At 38.4% G+C, this 26,268-nt stretch overlaps 1 protein-coding gene across 10 annotated transcripts in view; it reads right to left on the bottom strand.

The window, feature by feature from the left end:
• Nucleotides 1–535: 535 nt before the first annotated feature.
• CCDC171 (coiled-coil domain containing 171) overlaps nt 536–26,268 on the bottom strand; it is a 190,195-nt gene continuing 164,462 nt past the window's right edge. For 8 of the 10 annotated variants that reach the window (XR_014880684.1, XM_085214404.1, XM_085214410.1 and 5 more), the window contains one exon: nt 11,657–24,578. Coding sequence is in view for 2 of the 10 variants with exons in the window: in XM_085214409.1 (XP_085070535.1) it covers nt 24,537–24,578 (42 nt within the window). In the remaining 8 variants the exon portion in view is untranslated. Of the gene's footprint in view, nt 6,673–8,318; nt 8,450–11,656; nt 24,579–26,268 lie in introns of those variants that run through there. The other 2 variants (XR_014880683.1, XM_085214408.1) reach the window with 2 other exon arrangements.

The raw sequence follows: 26,268 nt of genomic DNA, 5'->3' as shown, positions 1-26,268 counted from the left end.
CACATTCACATCCCACACTTCAGATTTTACTGCTATGTTTCCTGTGGCATATTAATGAGCAAAGTTAGAAATACCTACAAAAACATTTCTGAAATAGTTTTTATCGTATAAGGGCATTCCATTTCTAATGTACTAACCTATTATGAAATGTATGTATCTTGAATGTGCTGCACATCCATGTGGAAGTGATGAAAATATTTAGCACTTTTACAAAAGCCTTCTTTGGCTTAGAGTTTTTAACCCCCCCCAGTTTTATTTTGTAATGGCATTTGTCTTTTTCAGGGTCAAACAGACTGTCATTTGGCTTTCCCAAGTTGTAATGTCTATCAGCACATGCATAGCTGTGTACACAGATCACTGGTACATATATATTTGTATCACCATAACTTACAAATGCATACACTTTTATTTTTCTTTCCATTTTTCTATTGAGCATAAATGAGATTTCACTGATGTACACAAGCAAACAAATGTATCGTGGATGGACATCTTTGTAAGGTGGACTTTAGCCTCAAATAAATTATTGTAGTCAGGCTTAAAAGCCTACAGAATTGGAGATTTTAATGAAAGTAGAACACTACTGCAAAGAACGGCACTGCAAGTAGTCTTTTGTGCAGCAAAAGGAACAGAGAGACAAATCACAACATAGCAACAGTACTCCGCAACCCCTCATTCATGCTTTTAACAGCAGTTTTGTACTGAAAAATGAAAACAGTAAACAATAGCTCAAAATTTCTACCCACAGTATTAATATCAATGATGCTAATAAAACCAATAGCACAAATCTTGCTCTTAGCACAGTAGCACATGTTTAATTAATCAGGCCTACCATCCTCATTTGCCCTTCACTGGATTTCACTGATGATTACCCAGTGGAAAATTCAGCCCCTTAATGCAAACAATATCCTTTTTAACACTTTCTTTCCAGAGACCAGTTGTGAGGTGGTAGAGGCATCACTGAGACAGGGCCTGAGCACTCAGCCACCTTTCCATCACTTAACTCTTCCTTGGATTACAAACCAGCTTGCGAGGGCTTAATTTCCTTCCTCTTTTACAACAGTTTTCCTCCAAGACCTCTTTTATTTCAATTTTAGCTTTGATGAGAGAATTGCAGCCAAATATTTGCGCATTCTGTGAATGTGAGGCAAGAGAGGTATTAAGTGCTAAGTTATTCTAATTTATTCTGCTAAAGAAATTGTCTGAGGTAGCACAAAGATTGCCATGGCTTTGAATTTCAGGACAGTCACAAGTTTTACTTTTAAAGGCCATCAGAATTTTATTTTCTTGTTGGCAGTCCCACCCAGGAACAAGAGAGAAAAATCGCCTAAGAAATGAAGCCCTTGTAAATAAAATATAATTCGCAGACAAGGAGCAGAATTTTCCTCTGGGTCATTATTAGTGAAACCCAGTGAGGGGATAACAAGGACAGAGACCTGATTAATTAAACATTTGCACTTATTGTGCGTAATTACAGTTTCGTGAATCATCCCATGGACATCTGCTTGCACGGAGCTGGAGGACCCACCACACTGGGCTTTGCAGGCACCCCAGGCAGAGCTCTGCGTGAGGCCTCCTTCACCAGACCAAGCAGCCTCAGCCTGCCCTGGCACTTGTCCCCATGGGAGGCACCAGACTGCCCTGGGGGAGTGCTGCCAGCCTGCCATCGTGGGGTGACACCTGTGTTTTCACATATTCGGGTTCCCCTGGCACACAGATGGTAGATCCACGTATCTGTCATGCCAATCTACCTCCCAGCCCTGAATGGCTCACAGGATTTGATATGTGGGGGCTTTTCTTTGAAACATTTTTAGAACAGTCTCTGACATGCTGTATTTGCAATTTAAAGTTTTTCATTGCTTTTGTTTTACTAATTAACTTATCTTGGGTTTTGTAACATTCTGGCAAAAAAAAAGCCTTGAATTCCTGAACCATGGTGAAAACCTTGATGTCAGCACTATCAGCTGTATGCTGTGGAGTTGCTAATAGAGACTGTGTCAGCCTGCTTAAAATTTACTGCAGTAGAAACATTAAATTGTCATAGCTCACATGCAGCTCTGCAATACACTTCCTCTTTGAAAAATAAGGGCAAAAAACACATTTTGTGCATCTGTTTCTCAAAAAGGGCTAGGACCAATAGTATTCCAAGCAGCCCTATCGCTAAAACATGATCTCTGCTTCTGAAGTGGCTGAGAGAGGCTATGCCTCTTGGACAGGTTGCAACAAGCTCATCTGGGATGGGAAAGAGTATCTATTGCAGAAAGTTGTTCATTGAGCATCTCTGGAGAAATGGACACATTCATGAGAGAAAGCTCAAAATTTTGGTTTATGCCTTGGCTTCCACTTACTGATGCATTTGATGTGTCTGGAAATCCTCTGTGTTACTAGCTGCAGCTGAGGGAGAAGAAGAAACTCAAATAAAATTAAGGAAGAAAATATAATATCATATTTTTATAGTTTTTTTTCTATTCTGATAGTGAATATAAAATTTCTCACCTCCCTCCCTTTTCAACTGGTAATTATCCTTCTTTTTTTACAGTACCTGTAGTTCTCCTTCCTCTGCATGTGTAAGAACAGATAGTAAATAAGAACATTTCTGGAAAAAAAAGTATACAGCAAGAACAGTCTGGTTAAACAAGCTACTTCTTACATGATAATTGAAAAGCACAACAGGTTTTACAGCAACAGAGGCTTAGATGTATGTGATCAGAAGGGAAATGGAGAAAAAGAGTTGTACAGTTGAAAACTTCTGCTGTATTTTCTGTTGTAAGAGGAATGGGTTTAAAACCCTGTTAGCAAAACCCTGCCAGGCACTATGGGTGTCAGCATCTTGTGTATGCAAACAGCTGAGTTATGTTCAGTGCTATAGAAATCTAGCTGTCACAAGTCAAAAAGATGTGCTGAGTTGGCCCAATACAATTTTAGAAACTCATTCTTGTTGATTTTTCCTTGTAGAAAAATACTTTCTGCCCCAACATCACCTCACTCCAGTGTTAAATGATAATGCTTGTAGCAGGTTAGTACCTGGTTTCCTTTAGGGATATCTTCTTCAGCCCACAATCCACATGGCCAGCTGTGGCATTCTGCCAGAAAAACAGCATGCTTTGAATGCCCATCAGATCCGCCCACTGATGTGGTTGGTTTCTGTGTGGGAATAATAGATAGCAAAATGCATCTTCCAGCCCTTAGAAATGAAAATATGCTGGACTGACAAGTCCAGCACTGAAAAGCAAAAATAGAGCTGGATACCTGAGTCAAGTCTTCAGACAGAAAATCAATAAATGTACTGCATATCTGCAGGGACAGTGCAATTGAGCAAACCTGCAGGTTTTCTCTCTTTATTCTTCCCGCAGACAATGGGATCTAGCGCTAAGGGTCCAGTAAGGAAATAAACCAATTGAAAACTCTGTGTTTGGTTGGTTGGTTTATTTCTGTTTCTGCCTCTTTTTAAACCTCCTGTTCAGTTTTATGATTTCATTCTAAGTACTCTTCATTATTCATTGCATTAATCTGATGTGCTGCAGGTATATAGGTTTAGCAAAAGTGATATTTGAATACAATATATCTGAATGACTCAAAAGAGACAAACTACAGCGTGTTTTCAGTACAGAGGGGTATGGAGGTGTTGTCAGATACCATCAGCATGGGCCACTTCTCAATATGGCAGAATGAGGAAAATAAACAAAAAAGGAGAACTGGTGCCAATTTTATAAGTGAATTTAAAGGGTAAGTAAATGCACTTTGCTCATTTTCAAAAATATTTATTCAGTCATCATTTTCAAGCAGTTTATCACAGAAGTCAGATTACACATGTGTAACCCACCCATGCCTCCTAACAGTCTTCATAACAAACTAACTCAACTACAAACACATCAGCAGTGATCCTAATACCTTTCTTTATAAGACTACTTTTAAAAAAAGGAGGAGAATTAAGATGTTTTACAAATTCTAACCAGTTTATGCTGGGAATTTGGCTTTCTGTTCATGGCACCATTAAAGAAAAAAGGGGCTGTTCTCATGAACAGAACTAAGTTTTGCAATTAATTTAGTTTTCAGGTTGGAAGAGGCATTTTAAGGGCAGTTGTAACTCTCTCTGATCCTCATTACCGTAAATTATGAATTTTAATATTTCTCTTCCTTCACTGAAATAGTAGATTCTTCAGGTGAAAAGCACAAGACAATACAACTTGCTACAATAGAGAAATGTGGTAAACTACTCAATTGTCTTAGGTGATGAGGTGCTTAATTTGTTAGAAGGTGCCACTAGAAATACGTATTTGAACAGACACCTCTCCTGTCTGATACCTGACATAATGCAGAGTAGTGATCATTACTAAAAACAGTGTGATAATCAACTTCCTCACTTTTTGAGGGAGGTTGGGCAAGAGAAACAGAAAGAAATCTCCATAGTGATCCTATCACAGCAACTTTGCTATGAAAATCATTGGCTTTGCTACAAACTGTGCTGATCCTTATATGAAAACAAACAGCAGGGAATCCTGAACAACTTACCGGCAAACCACGTAGTAACCACAGCAGCATTTTTTTTCCCTTTAAACCTTGCACTGCATAGTGTTACAATTGACTGCGTGACGCAGTAGCAGAAATCAATTGAAAACTCTAATAAGGGCACCAGATAGGAATGAAGCAAAGCAAGTGAAAAAGATTGTAGATGACATAGCAGTGCCGTCCGAATACATGATAGGAATGCAAAAAACAGCTAGCAGTTCTCAGTGATGTCAGTCTGTTTCAGCTTCATCAGTACCAGAGCAATAACATTCTGCATAGGAGAGTCAGCACTTCAGAATAATCAGAGAATTACAGAATCACAGAATGAACTGAGCTGCAAGGGACCTTAAGTAACTTCTAGCTCCATATTCCCTATGCCTGGGATGGATCGCCAGTCAAGCTGCCCAGGATCCATGGTTCATTAAAAATGTGGCCATGAATACCTCCATGGATGGGGCATTCTTGGCCCTGATGAACATCACAGGATTCATTTATCTAAGATGGCCTGGACCCTGATGCACTACATTTTACTTGGCCCTGATGAACATCATTGCATTCATGCGGGCCTACTCCCCAAACCTATCCAAAACCCTTCGGACAGCATCTCTTCCTCCAGTTGTATCTGCTGTATCACTCACTTTGGTGTCATCAGCAAATACACTGAGAATGCACTCAGCCTGTCTAAGTCATTGATAAAGATGTTGAAGAGCACGATGGACCCCACAAGTATATCACTCATCACCAGTTTCCCTCTGGACATAGACCCACCAAATACAACCCTCTGGTGCCATTATCCATCCAAGTCTATAACCACTGAATAGTCCACTTTTCACATCCATTTCTCACCAGTTTATGGAAAAAAAACTGTGCTGTGGGATCCTATCAAAGACCCTGCACAAGTCTAGTTGGAAAACTAGTTGCTCTTTCTTTGCCTACTGATGCTGTCATTCCATTGTAGAAGCCATTAGATTGGTGAGGCATGATCAGCCCTTGGTGAAACCACTCTGGCTACCTCAAATCATCTCCTTGACTTGTACATATTTACTTTCATCATTTAGTCTTGGACTTGCTCTTTGCTTACAGTGAGAGGGCGTTTGATTCTCCCAATCTCCCTCTAGATGTTCAAGGATTTGAGAGATGGGAGACCTGACTGCCAGTGAAGACAGAGGTAAAAATCTTCTTCAGTACCTCAGCTTTTTCTGTGTCTGTTTTTGCCAGCAGAAAATTGTCTGTGCTTTCAGCTGATGTCAAGAATTGACTCATTTTCTCCTACTTTCTTTATCATTTGTACTACAGATTTTTTCTGATTGTGCAAAACTTCATGACAGGATAGTCATTTAATGTCAGTAAAAGTTAAGTATAGAAAAGACATAAAAAGGAAAATGGGGAAATCTACCTATCTATTTGTCTATCTATACATAAACTACACGTAAGCAGGTAACACGATATAGGCATGAGACAGCCACTTTCTTCTACGTTTTAAAATTTGCTTAAATATTTGACAGAACAACTGGTTGTGGATATGAGACCCATAGAAGTTAAGGAGGCTGAATATTTGAATCTATTTATCTCACATTCTTTGGGAATGTTTTCAACAATCTTAAAATGAGCTTGAAGCTCTTACTTTCAAAGTCTCCAAGAAAAGAGAAGGAATTCTACTTGTAGCAACAAAAATATCTACGGCACCTACTTATCTCAGAAGAGGAGAAACAATTAAAATCACTGAAAAGTTTCTCATTAACATTCCTTAAAGCACTGAGCATCTTTGCAGTTTCTTGTGTGTCCACCTTGGGGATAATATCGGTACAATTGTAGGTATGTATACAGATCGGGAGAGAAAATTCTTGAGGGTAGCCCTGTTGAGAAGGACTTAGGGGTCCTGATAGATGAAAAACATAACATGAACCAGCAGTGTGCACTTGCAGCCCAATGGTATTCTGGGTTCCATCAGAAGAGGAGTGGTCAGCAGGGTGAGGGAGGTGATTTTCCCCCTCTATTTTGCCCTCATCAGGACTCCAGATGGAGAACTGCATCCAGGTCTGGGGTTCCCAACACAGGAAAGATGTGGAGCTTTTGGAGCAGGGCCAGAGGAGGACTGTGAAGATGATCAGAGGGCTGGAGTACCTCTCCTATGAAGAAAGGCTGAAGGAGCTGAGCTTGTTCAACCTGGAAAACAGAAGGTTACATTGTGGTCTTCCAGTATTTATAGTCAGATTATAAACAGGAGGGTAATCAACTTTTTACATGGGTAGATAGAGAGTACAAGGCGAAATGGTTTTAAACTAAAGGAGGGGAGATTTAGATTAGATTTCAGGGGAGAAGTTTTTACTGAGAGTGGTGAGGTGCTGGAATATGTTGCCCAAAGAGGCTGTGGATGCCTCATCTCTACAGATATTGAAGGCCAGGTTGGATGGGGCCCTGAACAACGCGATCTAGTGGTGGCAATCCTGACTGTGGCAGAGGGTTGGAACTTTATGATGCTTGAGGTCTTTTCCAACCCAAGCCATTCTATTATTCTATGATTTTACTGGTGAAATAAAAAGACAGAACTTCCTCTTGACTTTAGTAGTGTCAGGATTTCACACAGGAGATATACCGCCTTAGTTTCTGTATAGTTTACTAATCTTCCTTCCTAAGTGCCATTCCTACTTTCCATTCTTAATATGACCAGGCTCTCTCCATCATAGTTGGTTTAATTATAATGATTTTATAACTGTTTATTATTATTGTTTATTATTAAGAGCTGTTATTAAGAGCTGTTTAAATTGATGCACTTCTTTGACTACTTACTAGTGATTAAGTCTTTCTGTTTTGGAACCTACTAAATCAGTAGAAAAACAAAGTGAAAATCCTGCAGCAGAAAATGTTTCTTGCAGCATCCCTATGCTGTGAAAAAAGAACCTTCTGAAGGTGATTTCTGGTTTATAAGACATCAGATCTTTGAAGTCCTTTCAATCTGGAATCAATTCAGAAATTTACAGAATATGGGGTATCAGCCTTTGTTTATTCATAGTGATGAGTTTAATTAACACAATGTATATTCGTCATTTTTTTGCTTTTAAACCTTACCATTTGCTCATCAGCCAATCAATAAGTATTTTAATCCTCTCTTGTTTTCAGACACAGTTTTAACATCCTACAAATAGGAGCAGACTTCACAATCATTAATAGCTATTAGCAACCCTTTTGTTTTCTGATCATCAGCAGTATCTATAAATTCCACTTTTATCCACATGTTATATTATCTATCCTTCACTTACAATCTATTTCTGCAGTATTCATTATATATATATATATATATCTGCAGAGAGGTTCTATCAACCAGTTTTAAGAAATTAATGTTTTAAACAATTTCCTTACAACCATTAGAATTTCTCCTATTTGACATGGAAAAAAAGAAAAACAATAAGAACAAATTTCAGCCATAGAAATACTTCCAGATCTGTTTGCAAAACATAAAGTACGGATGAGGAAAGTAAAGCAATTTTCCCTGTTATAAATACCATTAAACAATTTACTTCAAGATACAAACTAACTTTTTAACCTGAATAGGTCTTGGTGATAATTAAGTCCATCAAAATGAAAGTGTTTGAAGGTCTCCCCGACATGTCAAGATGCAGCTGAATTTCTGTTCAGATTTGATCACAAGGTTAAAGTTTTGGTATGACTTTGTAATTGTTTGCTCTACTCTTGCCTGTTAACCAAATTGATAGTTCTAGGTAGACACAGAAGAACAACTCCCACTTAAATCTTATTTCCATTTTATTCATGTAAATGGTTTTTAAGTGGGCTAGAAGAGTAGGCATGATTACCTGCTTTGTTTTCATCATTTCATTCATTGATTGAAGAGAGAAACAGCAGGGTGGTTGATATTTGAAGAACACCTTTTCCAAGTTCTATCTCAACAAGAAGAAATTCATGCAGGGTTGAAGGAGGCACTGCACTGTGGATGAGCAATAACACCTAATATAACTTATACTTAAAAGTGAAGTGTACATGTCATTGATACAGGAGCATGCTATCTAGAAGAGACTGATGAATCATGTCCAATTTTTTCAACACCTTTATTTGTGGTGGGAGTGTGGGATAGAGTGCATCCTCAGCATGTTCATAGATGCTCCAAAATGGGAAGAGGGGCTAATGTATCACAGAGTTTTTCCATGATTCAGCGGGACTGTAACAAGCTAGAGAATCCAGCAGAGGAAACTCCTGCTGTTCAGCAAGAGAAAATGGAATCTCCTGTATTTGAACCGGTAGCCAAACACTGGCTTAGGTTCTCTACTGAGGAAGCGGAATCTCTGTCATAGGTAGAATTATACGCTATGTCACTAAAAGAAAAGTGGCAATATATTTATTGATATAAAACAGAGATATAACAAAGCTTACTCATAAACATGAGAGTGACTTGAGATTTGAGATGGCAAAGTGCTCTGGATTATTTACTGTATGGAAGATAGGTTTAAACACATTTTTCCAGGAGAACCTCCCACTGACAAATAAGGTTCAGACTCTAAGATTTTCTAAACACCTAGACTTCAGTGAAGTGTAGCTGTGGCTGGATCCAAACTCAGGCTTGGTTAATGGTTTATGTCTAAAGGCTGAGGAGGCTCTCTCATTGAGTCATGAAGTTCAGACCCTCTTGCTTTCTAGACTCCTTGAACCAACAAGGTAATAAGTAGGCTACGTATAGTTGAATCCAATCCTAGTCCAAGGTTTGCTCAGTGTTTATGTCTAAAGGATTGTATGTGCACAATTAATCAAAGATACAATCTTAGTGAAGCTTATGAAGCAAGATATTAGTCACTTAAGAACTGTCTGTAGCAGCAAGAAGTTATTTGACATCATAAGGCATAAGGGAGCTCTGCAGCAGGTGTAACCTCAAGAAGAGTCTCTACTCAGTGAGTGATCCTGCTGTACAGCCAGTTGCCATATGGGAGAACTCAACAACCTCTTGGACTGCTCACTAATTACAAGGAAAGACAATTGACTTATAGTCATATTTGCATACTGTAGATGTTAATTTCTTCCAAATTTGACATGATTAAGACATTGACCAGCACTATGGATAGATGGGTGCATTGCTCAAATTAGACCTTGACTATTGTGTTATTATGTTTCCACAAATCCACTTTTAAACAGATGCAGCTGTCATGGTCACTCACATCTATAATGATTGTTGTTAATCATTAACTGCTCAAGCTGGGTGCAGCCATCAGGATCTGATAATTATTGTTTGAGCAGGGTTATGGGGAAATAAAGATCCGTCTATGGAAGAGGTAGAACACACAGTCATAGTCTCCATCCTTGGAGATTTTCATCATCTGACTGGGCACAACCTTGGACAACCTGCTCTATCAGACCCTGCTCTGAACAGGTGACACAGACTAGATTGTATCAAGACGTTCCTTCCAACATAGATGATTCAGTATTTCCGAGTTTTGTAAAACTTTCAGCCAGTGGTTTGTTTGCTGTTATTTGCTGCAGCAATTTATTAATTAGATGACTTTGTTCTGTGATCTATGAGAATGATTAAATCACTATTGTAGTGTGCCATAATGGAAGCAATCATCAAAAACCAGGAATGTCAGGAAACAACCTGAACGCTCTTGGGTACAGTGAGCTAAAGACAGTGAATTATGAAATTTTAGGGCATGCTCATCCTCTCTTTCGCTGTGAATACAAATGTCAAATTTCAAAACAACCATATTCTCCTTCCAACATGTTACTGGAGTGACTGGTCTCCTGGTGTGTACACTGCACACTATGCATTCTGAATATATACTGAGTGAATTGATTGATTTTGATAACTTTCATTTTGCTATTAGCTTTACACTTCTCTAAGTTCCAATCTTCAAAACTTTTAGTTATCATGTGGTGGTCCCCCACACATCCTTATCTCCAAAATGGAGGAATGTGGATTTGATGGGTGGACCACTGGGTGGATAAGGAATTGGTTAAAAGGCCACAGACTGAGGGTGGTCATCAATGGCTCTGTGTCCAGGTGGAGGCCAGTAACGAGCAGCATCCCGCAGGGGTCTGTCTTGGGACCGGTGCTCTTTAACGTCTTTGTCAATGACATCAATGATGGAATCGAGTGCACCCTCAGCAAGTTTGCTGATGACACCAAGCTGAGTGGTGTGATTGACACAATGGAAGGAAGGTATGCCATTCAGAAGGACCTTGACAGGCTGGAAAGGTGGGCCTGGGTGATGAGGTTCAACACAGCAAAGTGCAAGGTTTTGCACTTGGGCCAGGGGAAGCCCAGGCATCCATACAGACTGGAAAGAGTGGACCTTGAGAGCAGCCCTGCAGAGAAGGACCTGGGGGTCCTGATGGGTGAAAAACTTAACATGAGCCAGCAGTGTGCTCTTGCAGCTCAAAAAGCAAATGGTATCCTGGGCTCCATCCTGGCCAGCAGGGACAGGGAGGTGATTGTCTGCCCTGGTCTTGTGAGGCCCCATCTGGAGTACTGTGTCCAGGTCCGCAGCCCCCAGTACAAGAAAGACAGGGAGCTGTTGGAGAGGGTCCAGAGGAGAGCCACGAAGATGATCAGGGGACTGGAGCACCTCCCCTACGAAGACAGGCTGAGGGAGCTGGGCTTGTTCAGCCTGGAGAAAAGAAGGCTGCAGGGTGACCTCATTGCAGCCTTTCAATACCTAAAGGGAGCCTACAGACAGGAGGGGAATCAACTCTTTGAAAGGTTAGATAACTGCAGGACAAGGGGAAATGGTTTTAAGTTGAGGGAGGGAAGATTTAGGTTGGATGTCAGACAGAGAGAGTGGTGAGGCGCTGGAACAGGCTGCCCAGAGAGGTTGTGGATGCCCAGTCCCTGGAGGTGTTCAAGGCCAGACTGGATGGGGCCGTGGGCAGCCTGGCTTAGTATTAAATGTGGAGGTTGGTGGCCCTGCATGTGGCAGGGGGTTTGGAGATTCATGATCCTTCAGGTCCCTTCCAACCCGGGCCATTCTGTGATTCTGTGATTCTGTGAAATTACATTATTTATTTATTTATTTTAAGAAAAGCAAAAGCACTAAGGGTAAAACAATGTTTTCCTTTTGGACAGGCTACGTTTTTTTTTCTTTCTTCCTTTTTTTTTTTTTAGATTAACTCCTCACAATGTGAATAATCAGGGCAAAGAAAACTCAATAAGTATCTTTTAGAATTTATTTATGTTGGTATTTAGAACAAAAGTACAGTATTAGGTTTACAACTTAGCTCAGTGACCCTGTATTTCTGATAGAATAATATAAGGAAGATCTAATACAAGACAATACTAGAAACACTCAAAGTTTCACTACTTGGAAGTACTTTATTCCTTTCTTCATTCTCACAGAGAACTGCTTCACTCCAGGAAAAAAATAAAATTTTCACTGTAGGAAAAATACTAGATGTATAAACATAGAAAGCAAAGAGGAAAATTGTATATAAAAAAATTGAAATTTAAAAGTAAAGGTATTAAAAAGGAAAAAGAGCCTGTTAATACCACTAGAAAGTTTGGGTCACAACACTTTCCTCAAGAGTACAGCCTCGCAGATTTCAGTTTCAAGTCAACTCAAGCATTTCAACTTCATGTCCCTAAGATTTATACCCTTTTGAGAGCCTCAGATTTACAGTCTCTAAATTGGGTGTGAATTAGACAACAGACAATGAACAAAGATGACTAGCAGCTGTACAGAGAAATAAGTTTGTGTTTGACTGTCTCACACGGTGAACTGTAACTATGCTTTGTAAGAGGTTCTTGCAGACTCAGACAGCGGTAGAAACCATTTCAGTTATTAAAAGAAACCAAGGCTTTTTGTGCTGCACCAAAAAGAGGAAACTCCTCCCTTTCAAATTGTAAATCTTTAAAGTGCAATTCTTTCTGGCTGGAAGGAGGACTTCAGACACTTTTTCAAATAACCCCAACCATTTAATCTGTACCCTTCAGGAAGTCAAGCTGTGTGTGTACGTGAGACAGAAACATTTTTGCTGAAATAGGAAGAATCTTCTGTTCCTGCTCAGCCCACTGTTAAACTGCATGCTTCTGATAGGGAAAAAAACTTAGTTTTCTATTGCAGAGAACGGTATTATTTGCCTCATGAATGTAACTTCTGCAGTCTGGTCAGTACCTGTAACCACAGAAGACTACTGTGGGCAGATTTCTCCTGAAAAGGAAATGAAAGATGGATTCTTTAGGATAGAAATTTAGTTTTGTTTGTGTAGAAAACAGGCTGCATTTGATTTTACTGGAAAAGAGGTCTCAGACATTCATGAACGATCCTACTTATCAATTCTTAAATTTACAATTAGTGACAATCCAAAGTCATTTAGTCAAGGCATTGTCCCACTATGTTAGAAATTCTAGCAAATGCAGAACCCCAGGAGTAATATTTATCACTTACCCTATCTTTTCCTGTGCAATGATCAGCAATCAACCAACTACAGAAGTGCAAATCCAAACAACATAAGTATTTCACAAAAACTTAGTGAAGACATTAAATGTAATTACAGTTGTAGAAGAGAATGAGAGAATGTTTCATAAGAGAAAAAATGTACTTTCAGTAAATCAGGATAGCTTCACAGACTTCAGGATATTAGTATAGTAGAGATGACCATGAAATAACTTTGCAGATAGGTAATGGTTTTCATCTGAGGATTTTTTTAAAGTACTGCAGCAAAAATGGGTAGAAATTCTTATTCAGGATAGTTTTTATTCAAGCTTACAGATAAAGGAATTCCATGATGAAAGGATATGTTTATTTGTTTCTCTGGCTTCTTTTAAGGAGAAGTTGACATGAAAGATGAGGGGTTTATGTTCTGTTTCTGAGAGAGGGACAAAGCCAGCATCTTCTGCCCATATCACAGAATCATAGAAAGGATTGGGTTGGAAGTGACCTCAAAGACAACCTAGTTTCAACACCCTTTCTTCGTGCAGGATTGCCAGCCACTAAATCAAGTACTAGATCAGTGTGCCCAAGGCTCTATACACCTCCAAGGATGGAGCATCCACAACGCCTCTGAGCAATACATGCTAGCACATCACCACCCTCTCACTGAAAAATCCTCCCTGACACCTAATCTAAACCTCCTCTCTTTTAGTTTAAAACTGTTCCCCCTTGTCCTATCACTATTTACCTGTTTCCCTCCTGCACTGGAAGGCCACAGCATGTTCTCTCTCCAGCTTTCTCTTCTCCAGACTGAACACACCCAGCTCCCTCAGCTTGTCTTTGTAAGGGAAGTGCTCCAACATGTGAAATATTAATCCATGAGTAAAATCACACAAAACCTTTTCTTAGAATTAAGCAGGCTTTTGCTGCAGTACAAGGCTACAGCTTACTTCATGTCCTCTAAAGACCCAGAGATTCACTTTTCTGTCTGGTCTTTCACAGTTAAAGCTTTGTATAGCTGGTCTCCATTTTTAACTTATTTCCATAAAGCAGAAAAATATTGGAAAAATACTGTCATAGTTTTTCTTAATTGGTCATTTTTACGTGCCTTCCTCTTTGGAGAATTTTGACCAACTGACTAGAACTAAAGCTGTTCATGTATGAAGACACTGCATGGACAGTTAGACTTCAGCTACACCAGGTTCCCGCAAGTCTATGTACAGCTTCACCACTCTGTACTGGTCAGCACAGCACAGTTTTGAGTTTCTAGAAGCTGGAAGGATTCTTTTTTTTGAGTCAGTGGCGACACACAAGAATTGGGTCCTGAGGATCGGACTCCTATAGGTGCTGCCCACTGAACCCACACTGCTCTCCACCATATGCCAACAGGCTTGGCACAGATCTTGGAAGAAGCCAGTAATTTCTACTCTGAAGTTGTTAGTCCGATTCCAAACACTTTCACAGTGTCTTAGACATTATAAGGAAGCTAAATATTTTTATTGAAATCCATAAAGACACTTAAATGAGCTGCTGTTCCTAAGCACTAATACAGTTTTCTATGGAAAATCTGTGAGTGATTTACCACTGACAAAAGATTCAAGTGTTTAATTACACTTTTACTGCTCACATAATATTCAAATAATCTTAGCTATACTTTTTAGAACCAAAGTGTGTTGTTCTAATATCACTATAATATCTAATATCACTAATCACTAATTAGTAATTTAATTAGTAATTTAATAATCACTAATCACTAATATCACTATAAGATAACATCAGAATCAGGAAGTTTCTGTTTTTGTATGAAAATCTTTTGAAATATAAAGTTTTTCATACAAACTGGGCCCATTTGCAGTTGCAGACTTCAACCAGGCTGGCTAACATCAAGTTAAAAAATGACATTGGCTTGCAAAAAATCAAAGAACTATGAGTCATTAGCAAACTCATTTCCAGAACACAGAATTCTAATGACTTCCAGAAAATATCCTGCAGTCATGAGAAAAATCCTGGAAAGCACAGAGCCCAAATACATGACAAAACCCTGTGGGACTAGACAAGAAGCCTGCAGGCTACTTCAGCCAAAATAAGGAAGTTTATAGCAGCTGTCCATATGAGGAAGTTATTTTGGAACCGTTATTTTACCATGCAGAAGTACAGTATGAAACATACCCTATCTACTGTGCACACAAGATTTTGTAGGATCACCAATGTACACTGTTTCTCACATTCCACTTCAAGAGCTCTTGTTTATTTGTGAGAACACAGTTTACAATTTTCTGTGCCTTACATGCTATGTCTGTGCTTATTTCCCCAAAATGTTTTTAGATCAGCATGGAGATTTAACATTAAGAACTATATGGAGAAATAAAGTTTCTAATTTTTTTCTAAGACAAGAGGAAAAGCTACTGATGTGTCCTAAAGAAGCTTACAAAAGCTATCAGAAAGGGCTCCCACAACAAATCTTTTTGAAGTTGACTTTGCACTTTTCAAGGTACATTTACTAATTTACGTAACACACCCATCAAAAATCTTGAGATGAATTTATCTGGAGACCCAACAAGTCTGTCTTATCAGTCCTCTCAAAAGGCATGAAAACATATACAAGAAAAAAAATCTAGTTCACATTTCCTGTCAGTATATAATGAAAATTGCCACCATTTAGACAGTACAGGATTCCTACTCCAGCAGGGCAAGAATATTCTGCCTTCCACTCTATTCTTCTAGCAACACGATATGTCAGTGTATACTTTGCTGAAGAGAACTTTCTGTCAACAATCAGTGTTTCACTGGCATTAATGTGCAGTAAAAGACAACGAAGCATGACTCAATTAAACCACCAAATACTGCATTTAAATAACATTAACACCTGACATTTTAAAAGAACTGTGCAGGATTTTAGCTGCATGACTCTCGTTAAGGTCAGTGCTTTAATAATACAGCTTCTTAACCCAAATGCCTGACATAAACTTGTATCAGTAAGCCAATTGAGAATAAAGCCTGAAACTAGAATGCATCTTCTTCAACAAGTATATTGCAGGAAAGATTTCTCCCATGCTATTGTTTGCAGGAACAAATTTTATTAACATTCTCATGGCACAGAAGTAGGAAAGTACTTCATATTTAATATTTAATTATCTTGCTGTTCAGATAACTACCTTATGAACAAGGGATTTTGGAATAATTTTAAACCATTTTTTATTCATTAAAAATCTCAAATGTCATTGGGATGTTACAGAATGAATATAGCATGGGTTCCAGCTAGTGTGTGCCAGCAGATCCCTATGCATTAAAGAGATTTTATGTGTGGAGTCATGATGGGCTGGCAAATCAACAAACTTAGTATATATTGAAACTACTGAAAATATTGCCTGATTCATACAAATGTATCCCTATCATACACATATACCACATTCTTCCATCTAATGGTATTTTCCCTGTAAAATGTAAAAGATGTATGATTTACTTAACAGAGTACTGCTCACTGTAAATAGTCTATAATGTTTGTTGCCAGAACATTCAGAACCAAGACATTCCTGTAAATTAAGCCATTCAGGCACTGAGTGAACAGTTATTGAGGCTGCTATATGAGTTAGCTGTGTATCATGCAAAAAAGTAATGTAAATGTGTTTATGTATTAAATATAATTGTCTTTTATTTTGAAGAACCTGCACTAGGAGGTTATACATTTCTTCATCATGAAAAGAAAAGATAATTAAATAATAATGATCACAGTGTTTGTGTTTAGAGTGAATCCAGTGTTATTTATTTTTTAATTAATGATTTTTATTCAATAAATCATAACAAAATCTAGCAACTTCTGAAGTTTTAATCAGGCATCAGTAGAACCATGAGAAGACAATCTGGGATCAGCAATAATCATTTAATAGTATTATCTTACAAAGGGAGATGAAGTAGGAGTAGTGAATAAAGAAGTGAAGAAAAATTGTTCACTGGGCTCTACGTGCTGCTGATCATTCACAGGAAACAGTTTAGTTTTCAGACATTTCTTCATACTTTTATTTGAAATTATTCAATTTAATGCACTCTGTCACTGGACACCAGAAATGGCAGTGAAATACCCGTTTTCTTCTGCATTGCCGAATGACTGGTTTGTAAAGTAAGAATTTTTTTTTTTTTTAACATTAGCAATACGTAAAACTGTATTTATTGCACAAAATCCTTACACGATGCTCCCCATGACAGTAAAAAAAGACCTATATTAGCATGACAAAGAGGATATTGCCGTCCATCTTCCATTGATACGGAAGATCTATTTGAAGAGAAAAAATCAAGTCTACATCTGTAAAATCACAGTACAGGTACATAATCTATAAGGGTATTTATTTATAGCACTTTTCATCCAAAACCATCATACATAAAGGAGACAAATAGTTGTAACGTGTTAAGATCACTTTAAATTCTATTGTTTTAGTATTCAATACCCAGCATGGAGGAAAGAAGACACTTGAACACTGTAAAAGGTAAATTTCTGGGTCCTAAAAGGGAGCATAATGTGAAATGATTGTCTAAAAATAATCAGATTATGAAGACCAAAGTAAGGCTGAATCAAGCAAAGTCTACTAACATTATAATGGGCAAGATGAAAGCTGCAAAGACAGGAAAGAATGTGGCAGATCCACAATGTGAGTTTAAATTTCAAGCATATTAAATTTCAGTGCTGATCAACAACTGAGAGTGAAACATTGAGTAAGCTGGTGTCAAGGTCCAACAGTGGAAGAAAGATACTCTTCACATAAAGATTTGGATCTAACTGATACTGGTTCACTGGTCTTCAACTGAACAACAGAAAACACGAAGAGAAAAATTCTTCTGATGTAATTTTGTATTTCAAAAGAGAGCTTAAATAGTTTTTAGGTGTCAGCCTTTACCTCCAAATAAGCAGACTTGGATAACAATAAAGATTGGTACCTTTTAAAGTATAAGAATGACCCACCACTGAACAAGAAAATAAGAACAAGTTATGTGAACAACAAGTTGAATTCAAATCTCCTTGTACAGCTAGGGTCAGAGGGTTGTGATAAGTGGCACAAGGTCCACCTGTAAGTCTGTTATCAGTTGTGTAGCACAGGTGTAAATACTGGGGTCAGGACTGCTTAAGAACTTCACAAATGACCTAGTAAATGAAATGCAGTCACCCTCTACAAGTTTGCTGTTGAGAAAAAAGCTGGGAGGAGTGTCTGAGGTGGGGATCTAAGACAGGCTGGGGACTAATCAGATAGGGAACAACATAGCAAAAAAGAATCTGGAAGTCTTCACTGACTCTAAGTTGACCATCAGACAGGAATGCTCTCTTGCCCAAATCACTGACAGAATGATAGAATCATAGAATCACGGTCTCATTGACTGGGTGTGTTGGAAAGGATCTTAAGTATCATACAATCTTGCTTCCATGGGCAGTGTTGCAGTGGATCAGATAAGGCTATTCAGGGTCCCATCCAGCCTGGCCTTAAACACCTCCAGGGATGGGACATCTTCCAAACAGATAACCCAAATCTCACCTCTTTTAGTTTAAAAACATGCCCACATAAAAGGCCGCTTCCTTTCTGTTGGTAAGCTCCTTTTAAGTATCAGAAATCAACAATAAAGTCTCTCCTAAGCCCTTCCTTCTCCAGACAGAACAAGCCCAGCTCCCTCAGCTTGTCTTCATAGGTTAAATTCTCTAATCCTCTGAATATCTTCGCAGCCATCCTTTGAACATGCTCCAACAGTCCCACATACTTCTTATGCTGGCAGCCCCAGACTTGGACTCAGTACTTCAGATGGGCCTCATGAGAGAACAGTAGAGGAGAAAAACAGTTACCTCCCTCACTCTGTACACCCTCTTCTGATACAGCCCAGAATACAGATGGCCTTCTAGGATAGAAGCACACACTGCTGGCTGGATAATGACAAGCTTTTTGTCCACCAGAAAGCCAAGTCTCTCTCCACATGGTTGCTCTCATGAGAGTCCTTCTCCCAGTCTGTACATGTATCTAAGATGGCCTGGACCCTGCTGCACTACATTTTACTTGGCCCTGATGAACATCATTGCATTCATGCGGGCCTACTCCCCAAACCTATCCAAAACCCTTCGGACAGCATCTCTTCCTCCAGTTGTATCTGCTGTATCACTCACTTTGGTGTCATCAGCAAATACACTGAGAATGCATTCAGCCTGTCTAGGTCATTGATAAAGATGTTGAAGAGCACGATGGACCCCACTCATCACCAGTTTCCCTCTGGACATAGACCCACCAAATACAACCCTCTGGTGCCATTATCCATCCAAGTCTATAACCACTAAATAGTCCACTTTTCACATCCATTTCTCACCAGTTTATGGAAAAAAAACTGTGCTGTGGGATCCTATCAAAGACCCTGCACAAGTCTAGTTGGAAAACTAGTTGCTCTTTCTTTGCCTACTGATGCTGTCATTCCATTGTAGAAGCCATTAGATTGGTGAGGCACGATCAGCCCTTGGTGAAACCACTCTGGCTACCTCAAATCATCTCCTTGACTTGTACATATTTACTTTCATCATTTAGTCTTGGACTTGCTCTTTGCTTACAGTGAGAGGGAGTTTGATTCTCCCAATCTCCCTCTAGATGTTCAAGGATTTGAGAGATGGGAGACCTGACTGCCAGTGAAGACAGAGGTAAAAATCTTCTTCAGTACCTCAGCTTTTTCTGTGTCTGTTTTTGCCAGCAGAAAATTGTCTGTGCTTTTAGCTGATGTCAAGAATTGACCCATTTTTTCCAGGACCCATAGAATTGTAAACATTCAGTCTGAGTTGGTTCTGACTTCTTGTTCTATGTTGTAGGAGGGATTTTGCTCCCCATCCCTCACCTAAAGATTCAGGGATGTGAGAAGCCTGGCTACCAGGAAATTCTAAGGCAAAGAACTTGTTTACTACTTCAGACTTCCCCATTTTGGTTGAAGCCAGTTCTCTCTTTTCACTGATCAGATGAGCCTTGGCCTTTTTTGTCTGACCAGTGTACCTGTAGGATCTTTCCTGATCCCCTCTCTGCACATCCAGACAGCATCCCTGCATCATTCCTAGGCTGCATACTCCCTGCTTCTTCTGCCTGCACATTTCCTTGCTTTCCTTCCTTCAGTTTGTCCAGCAGATACTTACTTGTTCAGCTATGACAGTTTCTTGCCTCTGCATGTTTTCTTATACTGAGGGATGGAGATCTCTTACCCTCTCTGAAAGGTATCCTTACAGAGCTGCCAGCTCTGTTCCATTCCTATTTCCCTAGCGACAGTTTCCTGAGTGATCTCATCCAGCAATTCCTTAAACAGCCAGTTCACTTTACTGAAGTGTAGGGTCCTCACTTGCTCTTTGCCAGCCCCGTATTCCCTGAGATCATGAACACCACTGAGGCATGGTCACTACATCCCATCCACAGAGTCAATTCATCTGATGTGTTCTCCTCTTTCTTCCCAGGTCCCAGTCTCTAGCTGGGAGGAAAGTGGCAAAAAAAAGGATGCCGTCAGCCTCCTAGAGCTACTTCAGCTACTTCAGGAGAAGTGTTGACTGAAGGTTGAGGGATGTGACACTCCACGCCCTGATTTCAGCATGCCTGGAGTGCTAGTTCCCTTCCCGAGCCCCTATTAGGAAGACATGGACTTGCTGGAGTACCGAGAAGGTCCACAGAGTTGATTGCTGGAAGGCCTCAAGTTCCTATGTGGAGAAGCTAAGAAAGCTGTAATTCATTTAGCTTGCAGAAGATAAGGCTTAGGTTATAAATACCTGCAAAGTAAAGAAGATGCAGACAGTCTCTTCTGTGCAGTGCTCAGTGACAGGACAAGCAGCAATGGGCAAAAATGGAAATATACAAAATTCACTTAAATGTAAGAAAAGAAGCATTTTTACTCTCAGGGTGAATTCACACTGGAATAAGCTGAGAGGAGAGATTGTATATAGACTCCACTATTGCAGATACAGAATCCCAATTCAACATGACTCTCAGTAATTTTAGTTGACCATGTTCTGAGCACATGGCTTGAACTACTCGATCTCCAGATGTACCTTCCAAGCCCAACTGTCCTTTATTTACTTTGCACAGAAATAAAAATTCTTTTTCCAGCAGAGGAGAAGGCTCCCATAATTATACATCAAACTTTACTAACAGTAAAACTTGTACTGAATTTGCAAATATTTGTGGGAGAAAAGGAGAGCTGAAAAACCCTTCTCTGCTACTGCTGCAGTATTAATTGCTTACGGTATGTGATAATACAGTCAGCTCAATAAACACTTTGCCAAGAACTGCATGCAAACACATACTCAAAGAGTTTGTATTAAAAACTGTAAAACTTCCTATTCAGTAGAAATCATATAATTCATAATCTCTTTCTAGAGATGAGTTGCTTGTCAGGAAAATAAATTAATTTTATTTTTAGACCTACCAGAAGGCAGATCTGTAATTAATTATTTCTTGTGTGGTTTTCCAAAAATCCTGGAGAATATTCTAATCCACCAAAAACAGACTTCCTTCTAAGGAAAACTTGTTTGTTCTCATAGAACAATATAGATGATGGAATTGAAGTTCCTTAAGTGGAAGCAGTCCTTCTGACATCCCAAGCCCAAACCATGCATAGCTTTGAAAATAAGATTCAAGGTCTCAAACTTTGTAACTTCTGAAGCAGACAACAAAAGCAAAAGGTATAAAACCAGTCATGGATTCTCTTTTGGCACCTACTTTTACCAAACTGCATTGTCACTTTTTACACAAGCATGATTTTTTTAGTGTCCTCCCAGAATGGAAAGAAATGCTTTGGTAGGATCATTTGTAAACTATAATGGGAGATCTTGCCAGCTGGATTTCTTCTATTTGCTTGGAGTTTATCACAAATTCCAATTTATCACATGCCTGGAAAAGCAACGTGGGATTATTTAACTAATGATAATCCAGTTTATTACTCAACAACTTCTTTACAATATGTGAAAGAGGAGCTTCCCATTACAAATGAGACATCAAACATCCAAACAACACATATTTCAAAGTCTCTTCAAAGCACACGGGTTTATGAAAAAGTCTATAACTTTCAGCTGGTCAGTATTTTAACAGATTGAAAAGGCCCTCCTTTTAATAAAAGTATACAAATCAGTTTATGTGAGAAATCATAGCTCGCTAGATTATTTCTATTATCTACAACCAGTTTGCCATAGCTGTGACCTCTATACAATCTTAATGCTTGGAGAAGCTGAAGTAACTAGAGGAGATCAGACCTAGTGAAAGCTAGATATGGATTTCAGAAAGAAAAATAGATTTCATAAATAAATCACTTCTCTGTATCTAGATATACAATATCATATGTATTGGCGATGACAGGGAAGGGACAAGCATGTAGCAAATTTTCTTCACTAAGTTGAGATAATATAGTACTGTCTCCCTGAAACTACAGAGTACCATGAGAATATATTTTAAAAATGAAACACACAAACACTTCTATATGCAGTACTGAAAAAAACCTGCTCAATGTATTATGAAATATATTATTTCATTCTTTGTGCAAACATAACAGATGCTTGATAGTATATCCATCAGGGAAGAATACAGTACTTGCAGCACCTCAAGACTGGTCTCTTCCAGGAAGCAGGAGAGCCAGCAAAACCTCTATCTTCAGTGTTCAAGACTAAATTCATCAGCATTAAGAAAAGGAGTGTTCTTCCTGTATCAGATAACTTTTATTGTGAGAGTTCAGTTTTGGAGAATTTACTATTTGTTTTTGCATGGCTGTGTATTAGTACACATGCATATCATGACTGTCAGCAATGGACCTGTACAAGAGGCTACCTGAAAACATGAAAGTCTTTGATTAAAGTTCTTTTGTCAGGTGTTTGAGATTTGTATCAGCCTTCCTGGTACCTGAGAACAGGGGCATCTGGAAGACTTTGATCATCGTAAGTTGTATATTATCTACACAAATATTGTTTTCCAGAAAAAATGGAATTTCAGTAGTCAGGGCTCTAAAATCAAATCCTGTCTTTGACATACTAGAAGAAACTACAAATTCCTTAATGCATAATATTATTTTTCTAATGTATCACTGGTCCATAACAAGAAACAATCTATTATATAGATTTTGCATTCAATCTTTTTGTCAAAAACTACATAGTACATCAAAAGTTAATAACATTGGGGAGTTCAGTGATTAATATGGAAACAAGTGTTATATTACAGATTTTCTTTTGTTCCTCATTCACAATGATGAAACTGCTCGGATTTAACCTTTAAGGGTTAAAGAGTTTAATCAATGTCAATGTCTGATCTTCTGAAGGCGATAAAGAACAGTCTGTCTAGCGATACCCAACAGAACATCACTTTGTCAAGCCACAAAGCGCCCAATAGCTTGTCAAGTAAGCTACCAGAAACCTCTTTGTGGTTAGAACTCAGCTCCTTCCTGCTTGACCTATTATTTGATATTTGACCACTTGGTTGCAAGACACTTGCTCTTTCCAGCTGAAATGTCACTGGGGCATCTTGTCAGCTCCCCGACATCTCGGCCTGACATACAATTTTACTTTTGTGTGCTACAAGGCAGAAAATGCAGGGCAATGGCCTTGCTTTAAATTCTGTCAGCATCAAAGATAGGCATCACTCTTGGGTCCTACCAACAACAACAAAAAAGAAGTCTATTTGAAGGTCAAAACAGCCATTACTTTAAAGTCTTTCAGCTTAAACTAAATATATTACCTGCAACATTGGTTTGGAAACTGTCCTTATAAAGTACATAAACATATCATCAGAAATCCTCCCTGCACAATTGTTCTTCTTTCTTATGAAATGCAGACTTGGTAAAAGGGTGAGTTTTCAATGCCTGCAGGGACCAGATTCAGCAGTTAACTTAACTTGTTCAAATAGGCAAGTGGTATCATGTAGCTTTACAAGGAGCAACCTGACCTTCTCACATTGACCAGCAGTGACATTATTGTGCAGGAAGAGAAGCAGTCACATCATTTCTGTTTTGCACAACCTGCTTAAAGTTTGCAACTAAATGCTTGTCTTCAGTTGAGCTGACAAGAGAAAAGAGGGGGCTCAGTGAACCATGGCAGGGCTGCCATGAAATGACAGGAATCATTGGCATACATTTCAAATAGCTCTCTCAATCCTATTAAAGTATTGCAGTCCTGCTTTAAAATAGACAAGTATGAAACAACTTTGATAGATAGAGACTAAAATGGCTTATTGATTTTTTTTTTAAGACTGAGGAAAATTACCCAAAATGTGTCATTCTTTAACATTTAAAAATATATTACATAAAAAAGAGCAACCACAATAAATAAAAGTTAAAAAAATTACTGTTTTGGTATGCAAAGAACTAGTAGCATAGAAATGTGAACATATAAATGCACATTTTCATAAAACCGTAAAATTAATGTCAAAAAATACAAACGCTGAACTACAATCCAAAGGTAGCAACAAAATTGCACTTTAATTGCATCATTTTACATTAATGCAATTTTTTTTCCTTCTCGAAGATTATTGATACAAAATCCATTTTCCATTGTTCTTTTGGGACTGGATGTGACACTCAGGGTGAAGGAATAGACTGAAGACTGAGAATTGGCTCTATTGTGCATAAAACTGTTGTAGGATGTGTCAAGATCAGCTTGCAATGCCAAAAAATCTGGGATTCAACGCTGGTCAGGCTGAATTCCTAGCTTGATGTCATGGTGATGTTTGAACTCCCTCTTGATTCCTGAAGTAAAATGAAGTAATATAAAAAATAAAATCCTGAGAGATTCTACACTCAATGTTAAGCAAGCAAGAAAAATAGTGTATATATTGATGCACCTTTTATACTTATATTATACCCTTTACAAATAGATGTATATGAAGTATCTGCAAGTGTCCATTTTTTGCTTCAAACATTTATTTAAAGTATACCTGAATATATATATAAGTATATATAACCCTGTAATAAGCAGAAACAAAGCAGAAACACACCAATTGTGCACTAATAAGTATTATAAAAGCATGATAAAACTATAGTCCATCTTATTTGAAGTGTTTAAAATATCCACAGAAAACAGATAGTCCTTTTCATCACCATTTCTAAGTTCTGATTTTCTTAAGCAGGTACAGAAACATCTCTGTCACTGTTATTGGGAAAAATGCGCTTTGTTACCAGTGGAAGTTACTAAATCACTTTAAAATATATTTTGCCATAAATTGAAATCAAACATTGCATATTCTTTGAGCATTAGCTTGTTAGAAGACTGTTGAGAATATACACTGAGTGTACCTTGCCGGGGAACACAGCTCATCTTTCAGTGAATCAGACATTCAGTCAAACAGTTACAAAGGTTAGACCATCTAAAATTCAACACTAAATAACTTGCAGAGCCAAAACATTGTGCATTCTACTTTGAAAGATTATGAGTACCAGTATATTGACATTAATATAAACACTAAATAGAGACACTGCATATTTATTTGAATATCTATTAAAAAATACAAAATGCAATGTCATATTACTTTTCTGCCCTTTATCAAGGTACTTTTAGCCAACGTTCTACATAGCTGTGAGAAGTATAATCAATCATTTCACTATGCCAGAACGTATGGGAAAACTTCACATGCAAAGCATAACTATGGATAAGACAAAAAGTAAGGCTGTTACAGCGCATCCTATCTTATTTTTTAAACATTCTCTTTTCAGCATTTGAGAAGGAGTGTATGTGTATACACATAGACAAACACACAATGAGGAAGAAATGCACATATATATAGGCACACAGGTTCCAATACACAGACTCACAGATACACAGACAGAGGCAGCAGGGTGTATGTATATTCATATTTCAACTAATCCAGACTCAGTCATATGTATACGGACACGTTCATGAAAGATCCCCCTTTCCTCTCTTACTATTGCTGGAGAAAAATCAATGGTTGCTTCTAATACCTATTTCAACAGTTCTCTTTGATATGGACTCTTTTGATTTCCTGGCTCATCACATCTGCCATACTGCAGATCCTGTAAACAGCTGGGTTATGCTACACCTTCATTAAGAACACATATAGTAGCCAATTTAGATGACTGATGCAAGGAGATGATTAAAATGAGGTGGTGCCTTTAGTTTTTCTAAACTACGGTGGTTATGATGAGATAACCAGAGTGATCTATAACACACTGCCTATTCAGTCCTGCTCAATACTATGCAGAATGGGAACCACTACAGAGCAAAAGCACAAAGAAGCCTCACTGTGTTTGTAGCAGCATATCTGAAATGAGATCTCAGTGAAGGTATCCACCTCTTACACTGAGTAATAGTTTGTGATTTGTATGCTTTAATTAGCTGGCATAAATTCTCTCTCTAAAAAAAAAAAAGTCATTCAAAAGAAAATATTAACAAGATATTGAAATATGCAAATAAACTGTGAGA

Source organism: Meleagris gallopavo, chromosome Z, assembly GCF_905368555.1.
Source record: "Meleagris gallopavo chromosome Z, MGAL_WU_HG_1.1, whole genome shotgun sequence".
Taxonomy (NCBI): Eukaryota; Metazoa; Chordata; class Aves; order Galliformes; family Phasianidae; genus Meleagris; species Meleagris gallopavo.
The sequence above is the reverse complement of the archived record's forward strand: the minus strand, read 5'-3'. Positions and strand labels throughout refer to the sequence as shown.